At 39.7% G+C, this 20,176-nt stretch overlaps 1 protein-coding gene across 5 annotated transcripts in view; it reads right to left on the reverse strand.

Annotated features, from left to right (window-relative positions):
* Positions 1-20,176, reverse strand: part of ANKRD17 (ankyrin repeat domain 17) — a 94,429-nt gene that overhangs the window by 17,671 nt on the left and 56,582 nt on the right. For 3 of the 5 annotated variants that reach the window (XM_040586615.1, XM_040586595.1, XM_040586625.1), the window contains exons 9-20: positions 19,619-19,810; positions 19,127-19,236; positions 18,235-18,322; positions 17,171-17,298; positions 16,599-16,742; positions 15,902-16,004; positions 13,602-14,357; positions 5,836-5,984; positions 3,995-4,106; positions 3,675-3,820; positions 1,539-1,681; positions 582-795 (exon numbers count right to left, since the gene is read on the reverse strand). In XM_040586615.1, the coding sequence (XP_040442549.1) occupies positions 582-795; positions 1,539-1,681; positions 3,675-3,820; positions 3,995-4,106; positions 5,836-5,984; positions 13,602-14,357; positions 15,902-16,004; positions 16,599-16,742; positions 17,171-17,298; positions 18,235-18,322; positions 19,127-19,236; positions 19,619-19,810 (2,285 nt within the window). The remainder of the gene's footprint in view (positions 1-581; positions 796-1,538; positions 1,682-3,674; positions 3,821-3,994; positions 4,107-5,835; positions 5,985-13,601; positions 14,358-15,901; positions 16,005-16,598; positions 16,743-17,170; positions 17,299-18,234; positions 18,323-19,126; positions 19,237-19,618; positions 19,811-20,176) is intronic. The other 2 variants (XM_040586605.1, XM_040586635.1) reach the window with 2 other exon arrangements.

Below are 20,176 nucleotides of genomic sequence, written 5' to 3' on the forward strand. Positions count from 1 at the left end.
GGTTCCTCTCTGGCAACTATTAAGCACAGTGGAAAAGGAGAACAGAATGCCACAATCTGTAGAAGCTTTTTTTTTTCCCCTCCCCCTCAATATTCTAGCCTTTTTTTCTAGTGAATAGCCTGTCTTCCCATTTGAAGAGGTGGGGTCAACTGACAGACTCTCAAGCACAAACACCCCCCTTCAATTCTGCATCACTACTGTGGATATAAGCAGCTGGCCAAACAGAAGAGATTAGATCATGAGCATACCTAGGCCAAGATTCTAGCCATTTCTGAATACATTAAAACCTCCTATTTTTATTAAGTTAATGGATTACTATTCTTATGCTTGTAAGCTGAAGAATTCACCTGAAGATGAACTAAGGCTTCAGAAAAAACTTTTTTTTTAAAAAATGAACTGTGTAACCACCAAAATATTAGCCCTAATTGCAGCCGTTATTTTTCTTTATAATATATTGCTCAGGTCAGTTAACTGAACTAGAGGTCAACTTGCACAAAAGGCAAGAAAATCAGGTAACCACAGAGAAACAATGACTTACAAGCTTCTTCTTTTCCAGACTTATTCAGCTATTTGTGCCTTACCTTAGCTCTATGTTCCACATTAGCTTTTCTATCAAGCAGCAGGCTAACCACTTCAGTTCTCCCTTGGAAACAGGCCAGAGTCAGTGCTGTATTTCTGTTGGTTTCTATTTGGGCATTTATATCAGAGCCCATGTCCAGTAACAGCTTGACAGCAGCAGTGTGCCCATTCATGGCTGCCAGCATTAAGGGAGAAATGCCCAATTTGCTACCAGTTCTGAAGGAGAAGAAAGAAACCCCAAAAACCTCTTTAAATCATAACCACATTTCAGAACTTACTAACAAAAAACTAGCGAAGGCAGAGTACTTATCCAAGACGAAAACCTCAGCTAAACAGTAAGTGTTACTGAAACTAAAAGAGGTTCTCCATAGTACCATTGCTTAGGACAAGTATTCATCCTTACGGACACTATGCATGTTACCTTTTAATTGCTGTGAATTTAAAGGCATCTCTTATGAGGAACCTAACTTTTGCTTGGACCTTTCATTTGACTTGTACAGCGTATGGCTGAGCTATTTTCTACCTTGCAATGGATGCAAAAGCATTACATACATGCATACACACACAGAAAAAGCTTTCTTTGAACTACACAGGGAAAACAAAAGGGTAATACATGCACTTTCCTCATGTAAGCCAGAACTAATTTCAATCCACAATCACAAGCAGGCCAACCACAGCAAAAAGAAAGATTTCTATCTTTGACTAAAGACAGCTGATCATATGATACATGAAAGTTAATAAAATAGAGATGAAAGTTAAAACAACATTTGAAAAGCACAGTCAAAACCTTCCACTTCCAACTTAGGAGAGCAGCCTACTACAAATTAAACAATACACTGGTTTTGATCATGTAAAAATGGTAAATTTTACTCCACACAGTTGTCAACATTTTTTTTGGAAAGGGTAAAAACTCACAATGCTACGAAAACTGTGAGAGAAGGTGTGAAAAGATAACTTGCCTGGAATTTATCTCTGCCCCAGCATTTAGCAGAATCTTGATAATGTTCACGTAGCCACCAGAAGCAGCGAGGCTTAAAGGTGTGTAATCAGAAACATTCCTGTGCTCTTTGTTTGCCCCTCGAGCTAGCAGCAACTCCACCACCTGCAGTGTTGTAAGAAATAACATCTGGTTTTCTCCCAAACTTGCAAATCTATCAGGGCAAACGCTTTTGAAGCCTAAATATACCATTGACATCTTCCAACAGTAAGAAAGCGATTTTACTCAGTTTTTTCCCTATACTCCTCGCCTCCATGAACAGATGAGGCTGCAACGATGTTCCCAAAGCCACTGTAAAACTTCCTTTAAAAAAATTCAATCCTGTTTAGCATGCTTAAACCATTCATACCAAATTGTATAACACAGCGAGAAAAAAAATCAGTATATTTTTATAACTATTTCAGCCATGTTTAAAGACTGCTAAACCCAGAGATTCAGTTCAAATACAGTATATGAAGTATTCTTGCTTTTTGCTCTCTCCCATTTCAACACTCAGTTCACTATCAAGTTAAGAACTCATCCTCAAATTGAAGCTGTGGAGCAACAAGAAAGCAGCTGCATGCTTTTATCTCATGTTCTCTATTTACACCACTACACTGAATGGTGTGCAAATTGTACACAGAAACCTCATGCAAGAGCCATTAGAAACCAACATTTGCATCCCTTCCTGTTTCTCTCTGTACATTAAAAAAGAACACAAGTGCTTCTTACATTAGTCCTTCCTTACAGATTCATTTACAACCCAAACTCCTCACAAGCTTCCCATACTCTACTCCAAGCTCTCATTCTGTAGTGAAGTTTTACAGAAAACTTGACAAGAAACTAAGCTGTCTAGCAAATTAAAATCAAAATGAACACAGAGGTGAAAACCCACTACATCTCCAGTGCAATGTTTAACTTGCTACACTTGCAGCTTGTAAGCATAAAACATGCTTAAATTACTAGACCTGCACAATTGAAGCCAATGGCTTTTCAGTCAGAGTATTTCCCCATGAAATCACAGGATAAACTTACAGCCAAATATAAAAACTGGGGCAGGAGGGCATCTGGACATTATCTCTACTACCCAAACCCCAGTGTTTCTCATCATCTTCCCCCCAAAAAGCTGAAGGAAAACATGACACGTTCCTCCAAGGAATACTGTTTGAGAAACAAGATCAATCAATTCTCTGGAAAGGTAAGCATCAATTCACCTTTGCTGTATGAGGCTGCTGGCCACAAAGGCTGCTGCGACAGCCCGACCAAACAGCAGGCCTTTCCCTTCACCAGAGCATGTGACTGGCATGGCAGCTAATCCCCTCAGTGTCTGAAATCCTCTGGATGGTGTTGAAAACAGGCCAGAAAAGCTACAAGTTTTCAGTAAAAGCATGTCTAGGAAGCAATCACCTTTTACATTCCACAGTACCACTGTTAAGACTACCTGTGGAAGTGGGAGAAGCATCTCCAACCTCACTCATTTCCAGATGGCCACAGAGGAAGGTGATCCTGCACCAGATTATACAGCCTCCACTGTGGCTTTCGCAATTCAAACAGTAGAAGCATTAACAGAATTACATACTTAAGATTTGTAACAATCATTAGAAAAAAAACAAAACAAAATGCAGATTTTATAATTAAGTTACAGAATACAGTATTTAACATAAAATTCAAAAAACCTCCCCTGCATTTACTTTTGATCAATCATTTGAAAACTGTGTTTTTAGTCAGAGATGCTGGAGTTACCTGCAGCACTCCGATATCCTATGGCCTATCCACTGGCAAACCCTCTTGGGTCATACATGAAATTGATTCATGCCTAACTCCAGCTTCTCAACAAGAACACTCATCACATCCACTTTCACAGCTACATCTAATTATGCTGGTAAAAGCCCCATAATGAGCCACTAATGATTACAGCCATGAGGTCATCTACACAGCACTGGTCCAACTTATAAAAAGAGAAAAAAGCAATCTACATGAGACACGCTGCAATATATATCTTCGAAAATGAGAAGCTCTTTGCATCCTTTTTAAAATAGACCATTCTAGAAGACTGCTTTAGTATACTAACACAATATGTAATCTACACACTGCTACTGAGGACTAAGTTATACTTCACCTCTTGTCTCCCTCCTGAACAAGCCAAAGACAAGGGAGTGTCCTTGGTTCTCTCAGACTGGGCTTCAATATCAGCTCCATTATCCAGTAAGATTTCAACAACACCCACGTGGCCCGCTGTAGCAGCCAAAATAAGCGGAGTAAACCCTGAAATGAAGAGAGACATTTGAAGAGTCCACATTCATAGCTTAAGCGACTTAAGTTAAATCACCAGAAAAGCAAGCCTATAAGCTTCACAAAGACTATGCTTTTTGTGCATTTATTTAATGTGATACACTGGAAAACCGGAGAGGGTCTGTATTGCCGTAGTGAGATACCTACCTTTCTTGTCCCTGTGTTCAATATTAGCTCCTCTCTCTAGCAGTGTTTGTACTAGTTCTTCGTGGCCACCAGCGCAAGCGAGTGTCAATGCTGTGTCATGATTACTCTCAGTCTACAAGAAACATCATATACACAAGATAAATATGTACTTTTCCAAGTACAACCCCTGTTATATTGTGTATTAGCCCAAGTACAACTCTACCTGCCACAGAATAAAAAGCTTCTATAAGTTTAAGACATGTCTACAGATTACCTCACAGTTATCTTTTGTGTTCAAGTTCATAACAGGGTTCTACTTCTCAAGTCTGCTCTGTTGAAAGATTTGAGAGCAATTCCTGTAAGAATGGAGATTCCTCAGGAACTGAGATCTCATCTGTTCTTTGCTAACTAGCTCAATCTCTTTACCACTGCTTGACTAAGTCATTTACATGGTATAATAAAAGAATTTCTTTAATTCTTAACCCTCTGGTTAAACCCAAGGGGAAAAAATTCCCCATCTCATCATTACTGTTGCTGAAGCCTCTGAACAGTACACACCAGCTACAGTGAGTCCACAAATCGCAGTAATGGAAAAGACAAAACTACTGAAAATATACAGAAATCTCTGTCTCTGAGCTTATGCTCCACTTTCAAGTTTTCTTCCTTTTGAGTACTTGCACACTGTCTCCAAGCAAACATTTCTAGCAGTAGATAGCTCTCTGTAACAGCACAGAGCCCTTATCAACCTTGATTCTGCATATGAAATGCCTGCAGTGTAACAACGCACATTTCATTTCTCAGTATTGCCAGGGCCCGTGTGGATGCTGTCCTATCTGAAAGAGCAACCAAGGAACTCTGAGAACTACTGGCACTGTTAGTTAACACCACAGGGACTGCCTAAAACCGCAACTCTCTCTTCTTAAACAACAAGAAACACCAAACCAGCAAAAACACCCAAACCCCAAACACATTTATTTTTTTATTACCTTTCATAATAACTTAGTTTTACTTTACTCTCTTACATCCCAGGGTACTGGCAGCTTATGATAATGTTAATCTGCACTGGTGCCTAGCAGCTAGCAACAAGACCAGTCAGGTTATGGCAAGAACTCCTGTACATGGTCACAGCAGAAACCAAGCCAACTGCCACAAACAACTGAAGTAGCCAAGACTGGTTTTCCAAAGGTTTCTCCCCTTTCCCCCCAAGAGTCTCATGCCTTTCCTCTTCTCCACACTGCCCACATCTTAGCCATATCATGTATAGTCTAGAGCTATGCATATACGTGTGCTAGTTAGTACATGTATGCGCTTTTTTTGATGGCCAGCTAGCTACAAGTCAACTTAAAGCAGCTATTTTTAAAAATAATTTCAATACCAAAATGCCTTTTCTTTAGTGGAAATGAGAGCTTGTTACTATTTCTTCTTGCTAAAAGAATTACAGAAATTATTAGTTTCAACACTTTCATACTTCTGTCAAGCTGGGTGATCATTGGCCAACAATTTCAAGCACACAACCCCCAACCCCCCTGTGTGCAATATTTTAAGGCTTTTTTTGTCTTAGGATATCAGCACAATATTTTCTGTCAGAAGACAACTTTGCTGTTTCTCATAATCACTCTGACAACTAAGAAACAAGAAATACAAGTGTTTAGCCAAAGACCTTCTCTTTTGTTCAGCAAGAACACAGAGGAAAGTGGATTGCAACTCTCTAGGGAGTTGTACAGGATTTCCAAAAGCAACACATCAAGTCTCTAGAACCCAATTCATTATACAACAGAGCTGTTTACTATCACTGAATTATTCAGGATGCAGAAGAAAAATAGCTTCACGTATCTGCGCTGCAGTGGCAATTGCAGGCTTACCTGTGCATCGATATCTATAGCAGGGTAGATTGGTAGCATGGCTGAAGGAGAAATGATAGGACTTGGAGTTGGCGTCTGAGGTTGGGAGACAGAAGTTGCAATGCTGTGGGTAGGAGTGTTTGACATTGCAGATGCTCTTCCGCTCACTGCTGTTGAACAGAATAATTACACTTAGTAAAAGCAAAACACTTAACTTCAGATGTTAAACATAACAATAAATGGACAGGGGGACAGAACTCCCACTGACCAAACTCCCCAAGAACTTTATTTTCCACAAAAAACATTTTCCACTCTTTTAACCCAATCTTTGAACCTTTAACACTTTGAATTTAACACCTATGCAGAAGGTTAACTGTATTCAATCAAAGAAATATGTATCAGATGGGCATGTTTTCTAGAAGCCCACCACACACAAAAAGGATTTTTTCTTTTAAAAACCCAAAGATCTCTCCTCCAAGCCAGCAATTATTTGGACCACAGGTTCCATACCTTTAGAAGCAGAACTGCAGAACAAGTCCAATCAATGGGTATCAATGCAATTTTTCTTAAAACAGTTAAAGGATTTTCATATAAAAGTCCATCCAATTATCACCCTCTAACCCCCTGGCCCCCATAAACATAAAAAAAAGCAACAGTGCTAGCATCAGGATGCTCACATGGCAGAATTTGTTGACATCAGAGAAGTGGAAGCTTCGTAACAGCCATTTTGCAAAAACTTTGGTCAAGGTTGTTAGGATAAGCAAAAGGTAATACCATTTTACAGTTGACAACAGCATATTGACATGACACAAAATAGCACCGACTGCCACACTTCCCTGAAATTCATTTCATACATGTAACATTTAAAAGTATCGAGCAAACTTGAATCTACAACACCCTTTGGGAAAAAACTCCCGTTTTCCTTCTTTTGGTTTTGTCCTTAACAGAACTCCATGGTTTTCTCCCTGACTTTTCTCCAGTATTTCTACAGGTCTTTTTCACACATGATCAGCAAAGGAGAAAGTAAAGTACTGTACGCTTCTGTCAAGTTGACAAAGGCATCTTTAACTGCAACATTGAAGAAATGCACTTTCCACATATAGTCAGTATTCATCTAGTACACACCACCAAGTAACCTTGTGGAACATCAAATAATACCCCTTTACCCCCACCTTTTCAAGCCTTGGTCATTTTTCAAACAGGTTTAATCATCAGCCATGTCCCTAACTGCCAGCCATTGATAATTAGCTCCTATATTAAATTTGAAGTGGTAAGTTCTTCAACAAATGCCGCAAAAACTGTACCCTGACGTGCCAATTTGTGTACTCCCTCCTCTGCAAGGCAGCTATGTTTTTCATCCATTACTAATTTAATTTCTGAACTTCCTATACAAAATCCCAGCAAAGCAGCTAATAAATGTCACTGAAACGAAGAAGCCCCAGCTTAAAACATAAAAAGTATTATTAACTCTTTATGTAAATCAAGATTCAAACTCCCTTGACCTTTATATGACAGCGTCTTCTGAAAGCTTTTCTCACCTTATGAAACAAATCACACTAAGCATGGATTAAAGGAAACATGCAGAAGGTAAGCCAAAATATTCTGACATAAGGTCAAAAATTATGGCCTAAGGGAGTTCTGTACAGAGAAGTAACCTAAGATCTTAATGACCTATCATTCTGTGGAGCATCTAATTTAAACTCTCCTCATTCCTTATACTGACTGTAAATGAGAGATACAACCTAAAACCACAACTTCTGATTGGTTTCACGGAGAAGGATAAGAAGTTGTCTTTTCAACTCCTGCTCCCCTCCTTACACATATGGTCATAACAAGTAATTTTGAAAAACTAGCATAGGCACCTTCTTTCTTTAAGTTCAAAGAGGAAGTTAAAGCAGCACAAGAACAGTAATTGAATTATAAAGGATGAGGATTCTTGACTCTTCACATCTAGTCCAAAAGAATCCAATAAAAATGGTAAAACGGACTGGAAACTAACCAAATATGCTTAACTTGGATGATATAAAAGCACAATCATCAAATAACCCACATATGAAAAAAGTTAACCCTGCTACAGTACCATGTGCATTTCAAACAGTTTCTAAGAATTATAGCTGTAGTCCCAATATGGGGGCTGGGGAGCATCTACTACTTTACAGAGGCACTATTAAAGTTCTTAGACCTTAACAACAAAACAAAAACAAAACAAAACCAAGGTAGTTAGGAAGGTCTCAGTTCCAGTAAAGTCTGTTTTTTGTACTAATGGTGTTGCAGTGAGGGGGAAGAAAAAGAAAGCCCACGAAAAAAAAAAAGATTAAAAAAGATACATGTTTAAAAGCAACATCCCTCTTACCACAAGGAATAAAACCTTTATTATACAACCCATATATAAATATTTTTATGCATGCTAGTAGGGGAGAATATGCATGTTGACTTACAGTTCTCTTAAGTGTATTTTGAATGTGCTTCTGCAATAATTCACAGACAAATAGAAGTTCATAACCCTACAGCACATTTCACTGAGACAAGACATTAATTTTCATGGGTAATGACTTTGATTATATTTATTTCATTATCACCTGTGCAGAGTTCAAATTTATAATTAACATGCCAAGGGCAACGAACAAAACCTTTACCATGTCCAATGAAAAATATTAAAAGTTTCCACTAAGCCAAAAGGTTTTCCACAACAGTCTTGAGCAGTGGGAAAAAAAGGCATAACCAGCTGGCTTGACCATCCCATATAAAAGCACTGGCAGCCAAAGGTCTCTTCTCCTCTGCCCCTCCATCTACTCTAATGGACCAGTAGCAACATTTAACTAGAAGTCTGTACTTCAAGATTGAAACATCGTTACCTCACGCCTGGGATAATGAAGTCTTCAAAGCTAGTTCACTATTAGAATATTTTAGTATATACATGCCTTGATATGGACCAGCTATCAGTCTTAATCATGTTACGAAAAATGGTTAAGCTTCTTTGACACAGTATGTTGCTCCAAGCACCACTTGACCACTAAGTCACAGTCTTTTACATTTGTTTGGACATTAGACAACCAGTTTTGTGCTTACTCGTAGTAGGAGCATGGCTGCTCTTCATATGGATTTCCTTCTGGACATCTGAACTTTCACTCAGCTTCAATCAAAAAAAAAAAGGACACCCCCAAAGCTGCTACTTTCTCCCCCATGGCCAACAGCCTCACCATCTAGAGAAGCATTTGGCTTACAAATGTTGTCCCAGCATTAGGGGATGAAAGAAAACAGCCAAGCTGAGGAATTAGAACACCTGAAAACTAACACGAGATACTTAACATTGTAGCCAGTATTTTTATCTCACTGCTCTACATGCCCTAACTCAAAACTTGTGTCTGGAAAAAAGCCCAAAATTCTCAAAAGAACATGGAGTTGTTCACACTGTTCAAGTCTGTTGCTTCCTCGAATACTTTGTGTTTTCATTAAGTGTATGACATTACAGAAACCAAGCACCTTTACAATCCCATTTCATCTTAATGGTTAACAGAAGTTTCACGTTAGTTTTGTCCGATTGTGGGTGCAGCACTGTTCTTATGTATTTATTCCTTATTTTCTGTAATGCCAACAGTCGATGGATAAAAACTTTTTCACATCATATTACAATAAGCCAAGATGAGGGACTGAGGGAAAACAAATCCAAGATTACAAGAAATCTATTAAGATACCTCAGCTTTTTCCAACTTGTTAAAGCCAAATCAACAGGCTTGTTTCACGCCAGGTTGTTCTCCTCTGCCCTCAATTTCTCTGTTGTATCTTAAGTTATTAACAGCTATGCTCCTGCCACACATGCTTAAAACCAGTACAGGACACTTCAGATGCATAACATGCCTTGAATTACAAGAGTCAAAGTTATGTTCTGAATTCAAATACAAACACACAGCGTTGCTTCTTCATACTAACAGCTCCATGGATGAAGCCTGAAAACCACAGTGGCAGTCTTGATGATTATTAGTTATAGTCTAAAAGGTGGACTACCCCAGGCTCAGTCCCACACAAAACCAGCTGCCTAGCAATAGCCAAAAGTCTCTTAATATTCCAAGGGCAAGGGTCTAAATGCATTTACCATCCACCTGCAAGAGCAGCACAACCATTGCCAGCAATCTGTAGCTACACCAGCACATAACAGCTTACATCCTCAGTTTTCTGCAGCTCCTGTATAGGTCGTGAGACAGACAGAACCTCCTAATTTTTCTGTGATGCTGGTGCTCTACATAGTTATTTTTTCAGTACTGAGTGTCTGTGAAGAACTTACAGGCAATGCATATTCTTTCTTATGTATTAATTCAGACACAATTAAAACTGACTCATCCCACAAGGTAGCTACCAGGAATTAATCTTATCCAGTGCTTCAATATTCCTGAAGTTCTTTGTGAGGCTCTGTTACCAAACCTAACCCTTTGAATAGTTACTATTTTAAAAGAAGTTTCCTAATAAAACCAGGGATTTTTTTTCTTTATGTCCTTAACATACCATTTAACATCTGCAATGTTTTCATTCGAGAGTTACATAACTAACACTAAAAAATACTTCTATTCACTACCCTCACAGCAAGCAAAGAACTTATCCAGCAACTGAAGCTGAAGAGCAAACCTTTTGCTTGTCAATTCCAGCAGGATAACAAAAGCAGCCTGAAGTTAAAACTGAAGGATTATTTACTGCTTTTTCACAACTTAACCTATTTCTTTCTTTAGGAAAACCCCAAACCCCTTTACTTGGTACATTCTCTTACCATGCTTCCCAGGCAAATTGCATAGAGCTCTGGTAATGTCAATTAGCTTCTCTAAGAGCAAGGAATCCTACTCTCAAGTCCCAGAGCTGATCTAGCAACAACACTTGACCTCTCCACCAATACCCATGTCTTACACTCGCCTCTAACAAATACAAGTATTTACGTACCTGGCCTTGTTTGAAACAAGTACTTAAAATGGGAAAACTGAACTCATTGTTTGCAACTAAGTTAGCAGACGGATGAACATTAGGTAAGGTTTACACAGCTAAGGTGAAGCTTTGTTTCTGTAACTGGTGCTGTTCACCACAGCTCTGTGATGAAACTTAACTCAAGCCATCTCAGAAACGGAGATATACATTCATAGGAATATTCTATAAGGTTCCAATTAAAGCAATACACACAAATACTGATCAAATATTTAGCTGCTGCTTAAACATTTTCTGTTACATTGAGCTCATTTCACCTCCACTCTAAATACTGATGTGTGGATTCAAGTTGGCACTTAAGTCGTATCTCAGGTCTGTGTCTGCTCTTGCTTAAAAAGAAAGCCAACTGCAATTAGCCACTTCACAGAAAAACAAAGACTGAAGGAATTGCAGCTGTACAGCTTTTAACAGTCTTGTCACAAGTGCTTTCCAGAGCACAATTTGGTGGGGTATGAAGGGACTGAGAGCAGCCCTGAGGACAAGGGACTTGGGGTACTGGTGGATGCAAGCTGGACATGAGCCAGCAGCGTGCGCTCACAGCCCAGAAAGCCAACCAAGTCCTGGGCCATATCCAAAGCAGCATGGCCAGCAGCCCCTCTGCTCCACTCTGGTGACACTCCCGCTGCAGTACTGCATCCAGCTCTGGGGCCCCCAACAGAAGGAGGACACGGACCTGTTGGAGCAAGCCCAGAGGAAGCCACAGAAACAATCAGAGGGCTGGTGCACATCTCCTGTGCAGACAGGCTGAGAGTTGGGGTTGTTCAGCCTAGAGAAGAAGCTGTTTCAGGGAGAACTTGCAGCATCCTTCCAGTACCTAGAGGCCAACAAACTTTTTAGCAGGGCTTGTTGTGATAGAAGAAGGGGTAACGGTTTCAAACTAAAAAGAGAGTAGATTTAGACTAGATATAAGGAAGGCATTCTTTACCGTGAGGGTGGCAAGGCACTGGCACAGGCTGCCGGGAGAGATAGTAGATGCCCCAATCCCTGGAAACATTCAAGGTTAGGTTGGACAGGGCCCCTCCAATCTAGCTGAAGATGGTCCCTGCTCATGGCAGGGGGTGTGGACTAAGTGACCTCTAAAGATCCCTTCCAACCCAAACCATTCTATGATTCTCCAAATTTTGACCTTATCCCCAATTGCATGTGTGCATGCACATACTAAGAACTGGGACTATGGAGTACAATACCACTCACTCAAATGCACTTTGGAAATGTCTGACCTTTCCAAAAATGCATGCATGAGCATTTGGGTATGTAGCAGATGACCCAAAACTGCGGGCTCTCAAGATGTTATATGTGGTTGAACACATAACAAACGTCCTAACTCCAAGTTTAAGTTGTATCTAAACATAATTGAAGTGCATTGCAAAGATTCTTCTTAAGTAAAAGAACTGCAATTATCCCATCTCTTCAATTGGAGTAGTTGGTATCGTTATGTATCCCAGCAGCTCCACATCAGAATAATCTTCACTGTTAATGCATGATGGATGTGGTTTTATTTATTTTTTCATGCATCCAGTTTTTTATCCACTGACAGATTTTTAGCCAATCTGTATGTCTAGGCTTCAGTTCTAACACAAGAATTTCAGAATAGAATATCTTGTCTCCTTTAAGTTTCAGTAGTCTTTTATGAGGCTTTGTCCGAGTATCAGGTTACTCATTAGATGCCTAATTTCAAAACTGTTGTTCCAACTATTTTAAACTCTCACCATCTGGTATTTTTAACCATTACCATATCTTCTATTCACTCTTCACCATTATCGTACTCCAGTAACTCTTGCAGTATATGCAGGATGAACACCACACCTCTGGGCTAAAGCACCCCTGGAAACCTGCCTTTCCTCTGGCAGATGCCCTCATCCTAACATATTTTACATAACAAACTTATCAAAATAGAGAGCACTTAAATGAAAGTCCATCAGCTTAACCAAGAGCACCTCAGTGAAATTGTATCAAGTGACACGATTTTCTTTTTTAATACTATGTCCTAACAATCTGTATTCAGCTAAGCCGCCAAAATGAGTATTTCAGCAACTACTTTAACATGGAAAGGGGGATAAGTGAAACTGAATGAGGTGTAAAGGAAAGCAGCACTAACAACTCATGTTTCCTACAGCATTTAAAACCCATTTCACTCTTTTGTTTTACTACTTAAGGTCTTAGTGCACTGATGTCACTGGGTAAAGAATTCCCCAAAGCAACGAAGAATTTTGTAAGGCTCAATTTGTTTTTCACTGGCAAAGCAGCCATTTTTATGGGTAGACATTTTTAGAAGTCATAGGATAATAATCTTCTTTTTTCCAAACAGAAGTAAAAGCTTCCAATAGGTAGACTATTCAAGGCCAAACAGAGGAGCTCTCATCCAAAAGCCTACAGGCTCCTTACAGATTTATAGGCTTGACACTGTGCTATGGTTGCTCAAAGCCTGTTCTGAGTGCTCCAAATGAGCTCTCTGTTAGCTAGTCCAAAGTACTAACCAGTTATCATCAAGATACTGTTCCCAAGCTACTAACAGGCCGAAGTAGAACCGTTACAGCCTAGGGCATTCCCCCCTGCAAACTATAAAGAGTTAGAAATGCCCCTTCTGACATACCAACCTGACAAACAGGCACCAGTTAGCTCAACAAAAAGAAAGGCAACCGTGCAAATCGAAAAGTTAAAACTAGTTTTCTGAACTCCTAAAGACAGGGATCAGTAGGCTAGTGGTACTTGCCGTGGAGCTAGCGGGAATGCACAAACACACACACACAAACATAAAGAAGTGGACATACCCTCAACTGGTCAAGCAAATATTAAACCTGCTCATAACAATATAAACCCACCTGCCATGATGTCATCCAGCGTGTCATTGAGCGTCTGAGCAGGGCTGGCTACCATTAACCCTTGCTGTGTTTCTGTCAGTATTCCTTGCCCCAGCCCTGCTAGTTGTGCTTGGCCCAATACTGGCTGTCCAACTATAACACCTTGCAGTTCTGTAAGATTTGCGATGGACCCTGGAGGTAAGGAACCTGCTGCCAGAGGCAAAGCTTGTGGCATCGCCAGAGGCTGAATTGGTGCAAAACCCGTCTGCGCAGCAGCTTGCTGAGGATCATCTTTAAGCAAGATGGGGTCCACTTGCTGTAATCGTGCATAGTCTCCCTCTGAGAGTTGTTCTCCTACCCCAACAGGAGTCAGTAGTCCCAGATGCTGGCAAGACTGCTGCTGCTGCTGCTGCTGGAGCTGAATTCTTTGCGCTTTTACCTCTAGATATTGCTTTTTTAGCTGCTGCTGAGTTTTCAGCTGTAACTCTCGCTCCACTTTCTGCAGTTCCTCCAAAATCTTTTGTTTCTTCTGAATTTGTTCCTCTCTCGTTTTGTTCAGCTCCTCAATCTTCTCTTTGGTGAGCTGGTCAGCATGTGCCAATTCCAGGGACTGCAGCTGAGCGTTCTTCTCTATGGCTTCTTTTATCCTCTGCTCCAGCTCTGTCAACTTGCCCTGAGCCTCTTCTACAATGCTCTCTGGAGACTGATTGGTGATGTAACCCTGTACATCCTGGTTGTTTGCTGGCAAATGACTGCTGGACTTTTGTTTAGAAGCAGCTGTGTGAAAAAGAAACCCCCTCAGAACCAATGGAAGTGCATATGAATAGCATCCTCATTATAGAGCTACTGTTGGGATGCTAAATGGCCGGTTATGCACCAAGACACAGCACCCACAGAAGGTCAGCGCGTACTGTAAGGCCCTCAAAGAAAACCGCATCTTTCACTACCAATTTTAAGACAGCAGTCAGATTGAATTTAACAGTACAGATTACTGCGCATACATTCCAAATAACCCTGCACTACGTTGACATATTTATTCCAAAAATTGTTATACTTTTGCCAAATGAAGCGATTGTCTCAAGAGCCGCTGTTATCAAGTGGTGCTACAAGATAAAGGGGAACAAAAAGAAAGGATATGCTGTCTCTTTACTTGATGTTTTGCGACTGGTATCAATGTGTTAAGACTTAAATGTATGGTTACAGCCCTGAAAGCACAGCAAAAGTGATGCAAAAACATCTCAAGGGACAGGTGACTTGCTCTAGGCCACCAGTTTTGTGAGTAACTCAGTACATTTTAGGAAGTGCTACACTTTCTAGGACTACTGAATCCTTTCACTACAGGTATCCAGCTTTGCTCAGTTGACAAACAGCGCTAGAACCCAGAATAGTCATTTATCAATATTTAACATGATCTAACAGGGTATGTTTAGCCACTACTATTTTATCCATAGCAGACATTATTTTGCCTGTGTCAAAACTTGGCTCTCTGCCCAGACAAGGCAAATATTTCAGCCTTTCTGTAAGAATGAGCGATGGACTAATCCAATTCATCTTTTATGAAGAAGTCCACAGTAACACAGCTGACATGGTCTGCCATACCAGTTGGAGAAGGAACAATCGGTTAATTTTGAAGGGCGAAAGGCAAATCAAAACTCAGGATTTGAGTCAGTGGAGGTGCCCAGTTTCTTCCAGTCATCCTCGCTGTATTTCCAGAACAATACAAGTGTACACACAGTATTAATTTTATGACATGCACGCCTGTATTTGCACTATTGCTGATCCTTGATAAAAATAGTTTTGGAAGAAAATTCTTAAGTACAGAAAGCGTTAAGTGTCAAAATGGCGGTATCAAAATAGATGCAAATTTAGTCCTAGCAGGACCTGAGCCACATCAGACTACATATTTTATAGCACAAGAAATTCCGCCTTCAAATTAGTCAAACCCACTCCAAGACTACTATTCTAAGTAAACACAAGTTATCAAATCAACTACAATATGGAGATTAACATTGTTTTTACAACTACCATTATCAAATTTACATAAGGCTTCTGGGTGACATTTTGCATTAGTCCAGTATGTCAGACTAATATATATTTAAACATGTTTATTTAGGCAGATTTCTTGACGCTTTACGATTACAGGGTTAGATGACTGATACTTCATATTTGGCAGATAAGCAAATCCTTAAAAAAAAAAATTGCCATTTCCTTGACTGAATCCATAAGCACTCTTCATAGGAACTACTCTGCTAGAAGTGCAACCCTCTATCTTCTGCCTAAGGAAGGATATTTAGAAAATAAGCTCCAGAACTAAGACTGACCTTTATTTCTGATGGGAAGGGTTGTGGCGACATTAGCAGGGGGTTTGTCAGGCTCCTGGGGTGGAACGACCATGGGCAGCGCCTGCACTGGTACACGAGGAGCCTAAAATGTCGGATACTAACAGATTACTTTTCTCATACTCTAATCTAGTTATAATTCAATAGAAGGTAAACAAAACCTGTTAGAAAAGCAGACTTTAAATGGTGACTAGTAACACTTAATACTTCTTTTTAATATGCCAAGTTCAGTAGTTAACAATTTGAGATCATCTGACTTTTATATACTCTGCAATTTTAACCTAAGAAATTAATTGCTGAACAATACTTGTCTCAGCATGGTACAGGGTTATACTATGGTAAAGCAAATACAAGTCACAATGGGCTACAAATGTAATTCCAAAGAGCCTCATTAAAGACAACCTTTTTACTTGCTGGGGTTCTTTTCCCCCCTCTTCACTTTTTCCAGTAATATTTATAGAGCAAAAAGAAAAACGATGAAAGCACTACACAGTGATGCTCAAAGGTCTTTACGATTTTCAAGACAGCTCAAAGTAATTTTCAGTGTGTTCACCTACAGTTCAGTAGTTCATGAAATGAATGATTAACTCTTCTCTCATCTTTAAACTCCCAAGTAAGCTACAAAAAGAAATGCAAAAAAGCCCCACAAATCCACAGACAACCAGCCCTTACATCTTACCCTATTCAAATCATGGGATGGTGGGGTCAGCTGAGTAGCATCAGGTGGAGGAGCAGAAAGCAAGTTGTTTGGGTAATCTAGAAGGTAACAAACCACGCTGGTATGACCACCTTTTGCTGCCTCTATTAACATAGTTGATCCATCCTAATGAGGGAAAGACCACAGTATTAGAAAACAGCATCATCAAAACATGACAGCACTGAAGCATTTTGGGAGACACAATGGAATATCTATTAAGACTGCTTTAATAAACAGTCATTCTACCTGCAGTTAAGGACACTTAAGTATTTCCAAAAAAAACTAGCACTTTTTAGAAGGACCTTACTACTTGAGCACAACCTATACTTTCATGGTAATGAATAGACCTGCACTACTCCTAACAACTTACATAAACATGGTCACGAGCATAACACCTGCTTGTGTAAATACCAGCTCTTGCACCTTACTTCATTTAAATCATGACATGTTGGGTCAGTTGCAGAGAACACAAAAGGAGAAAATTTGCATGGGTATTGTTAGTTTTAAGATTAATGAAAGACTACTTCAGAGGAAGACAAGGTTGAGCAACAAACCTTCAGTCTGTGTGTAGGATCAGCACCATGAGCTAGCAATAATTCCACAACTGCCAAATGACCTCCAGCACAGGCCAGCGACAATACTGTATGATCATTGTTAGCTGTGGTCCTATTCACATTGGCTCCTTCAAAAATAACAGGGAGAAATATTATTTAGAAAGACTTCTACTCATTCTCCTGTACCTAAAGTGACAGGAAGTTAACTTTTCTTAAATACAAACCTGTAGTTCTCCATGGCTGCAGTCTTAAAACTGACAGACAGTCAATTACTACTATCATCAGAAGACCTTTTAACAGAAGAGCAACCCTACCTGGACTTATACTCCAACCTCACTTTTCTAATGGATTCCTTGTAAGCACAGAACATCACACAGCAGATTAACCTATTGTTTTTAAAACTGCACCAATTGTGCTAGGGCTGTCCCTCTTTTTAAAATTAAAACAAATGCTAAGATCCAGCATGTTGATCCATGCATCTTAGCACCAGCAAGCAGATGATTCACTGCAGCTCTGCTTCCTTCCTCTACAATCTAGACAGGGAAAACTACATCACACTGAAGCTTTAGGCCAGTCCTCCTCCATACAAGGAAGGTACAAGAAAAATCCATCACTATCAGCTCAAGAGAGAGAAAATAGCAATTCTGAGACGTGTCAACTCTATGTGTTCAACAGTGATGTAAGGCTGGAGCCGATGAACTTGCTTGATTTTGTCAGAATTAAGTCACAACTTTGAGACAAACAGGCACTTCAAGTTCAACTTCTGGAAAGATTGCTCAAAAGCCACACACCAAGAGCATGGAGACACCCAGTAAGCACTACTACTGTTGCTGCTTTTACTAGGCACCAGAGGCTGGAATGTAACTGTTTTCAGAAGCAGCTGCAGTTCCCACTAATCTCACCAGAAACCAGAGGTGATCATTACGTGCCTAGTTTGAGAATCAATTACCTACTTGACTTAAAATATTTTGAAACAAATCCAAGAAAGTTACACTAGTACTAACATGTTCTTAACCTCGAGTATTTCGAGCACCAGGAACGCCAAACCCTTCTCACACTCTTACCTTTGCTAATCAAGAACTGAACAGTGCAAACATGACCTGCCCTTGCAGCTTTCATGAGAGGAGTTCTTCCACCTTCTGATTCATGCTCCTAGAGCAGATAAAGAAAGGCTTAAAATTCAGAAGTAGCAGACGTGAAAGGATGCAATTCAGCCCTTTGGGTTTTTTTGATTGGAAAGACACCAGGCACAGAAGAACCCTTTTTAATGTTTTACAAAATGCAGACAAAAATTCATTTAACATTTGAACTGAGCCCGTCTTGCAGATGGATGAAACTACCTACCTACCTTTGTACAGGTCGAGAGTTCTGGACAAGTAGTATTCAGGCACATGGTGGGGATTTTAGTTAAACATATTATGTACTGTCATGCTTAACTTCACTTCTTGATAACATACAGCTGTACAAGCCTACTGAAATGTAAAAATCGATTTACCTCTGTCATCTAACTGCATTACGGTATACCAACTAGATCATGTCAGAACAGACCTATCAACTGCTTGCTGCACAAGGAACAGAACAAATTCACAGGTACATGTACTAACGCATGATCAGCTCAACAGTTTAAAGCTAAATACCATTCAGGACTGCACATGACAAAAGATCCCCTATTTTTTCTGTACAAGCAACCCTGAAAGGCTTGGAAATGCTTTAGACATCAGTTGCCAAAGTACCACAATTGACCTAAGCACTTTCAGGTAATTAAACAGCCTGAGAACTATTAGAAAAGCATCACCAATTCTCACTTCTTTAAAAGAAAAAGGTTAAAAAACAATTTGAATACAACTGTAACAAATAACAGCAAACTGCTAAGTTTTCAGCAACAGACATGGGACAAAAACGGCACGCATTTATAATTTTATTACCTAATAAGACTTTAAGAAGGTAATGACTTACCAGATCTGCACCTGCCTGAAGTAAGACATCTGCTACATCAGTATGGCCATTTTCACAGGCATATGTCAGTGCTGTGTCACCTGTTGCTGTTGTTGCATGCACATTAGCCCCTGAAGCAGTAGTAATGAGCATGTAAGCTTTATGAAGTTCATTACAGAAAATATGCAACTGTCTTCATCATCTTTACCATGATCAGATAGTAATTTTTAAATTTCCCCCTTCCAATCCATTATCTTTGAAACAGACAACTCAATCATACTCTAGAGGAATAAAACAAGTAAACATAAACTAGAAGTTTAGTTTCAAGTAAGTTTACATCAGCCTCATCTTCAAAAGCTAAATTAGGATCCAACTAATAAATTACTTAAAGTTCCACAAACCTTTGCAGTCAACTTCAAGAAGCTGCTAGTGAAAGTGTAATGAGTATGGAAAAAGATATTTTTCTCTCAAGGTTACATTCTCTACAGAACCGTTAACAAAACTACTCCATACCTGCAGCTAATAAATATTTAACCAGCTCCAAATGACCCTCTTGAGCCGCCTCCATCAAAGGTGTGGAACAACCAAGTTCTATATCAGCTCCTGCTTTAATAAGAAAATCTGCAACCTCCAAAAAACCTCCACAGCAAGCCAGAGTTAATGCAGTTTCTTGCGTCTCTTCTGTTTGAGCATTGATGTTTGCTCCTTAAAACAAAATAAAACACCAGTTACTGAAACCAGTATCAGCTGACAAAGCCATTCCCTATGCACAAGGCATCTTTTTGTAACTTATGTTGTTTCTACAGCTGCAGAAATTTTCTTCTAAAATCATGGTGTATCAAATTTAAAGATTTCAACTTTAATGTCTTTGGAAATCCCTCTGAGGGACTCAAAGCACTTATCTACAGCTTTTCAGCAATAACACCATCTCAAGATAGGCCAAGGCCATTGTGCAGAGCACAAGTTACCCACATTAACAGTTCATGGTTCAATGTCTGTCTGATAAATGCAAACCTGTTCTGAAGAACAATTCAGAATGACCACTTATAAAGGGAACTAGTAGAGCAAAGG

The sequence above is a fragment of the Falco naumanni genome, chromosome 1, assembly GCF_017639655.2.
Source record: "Falco naumanni isolate bFalNau1 chromosome 1, bFalNau1.pat, whole genome shotgun sequence".
Taxonomy (NCBI): Eukaryota; Metazoa; Chordata; class Aves; order Falconiformes; family Falconidae; genus Falco; species Falco naumanni.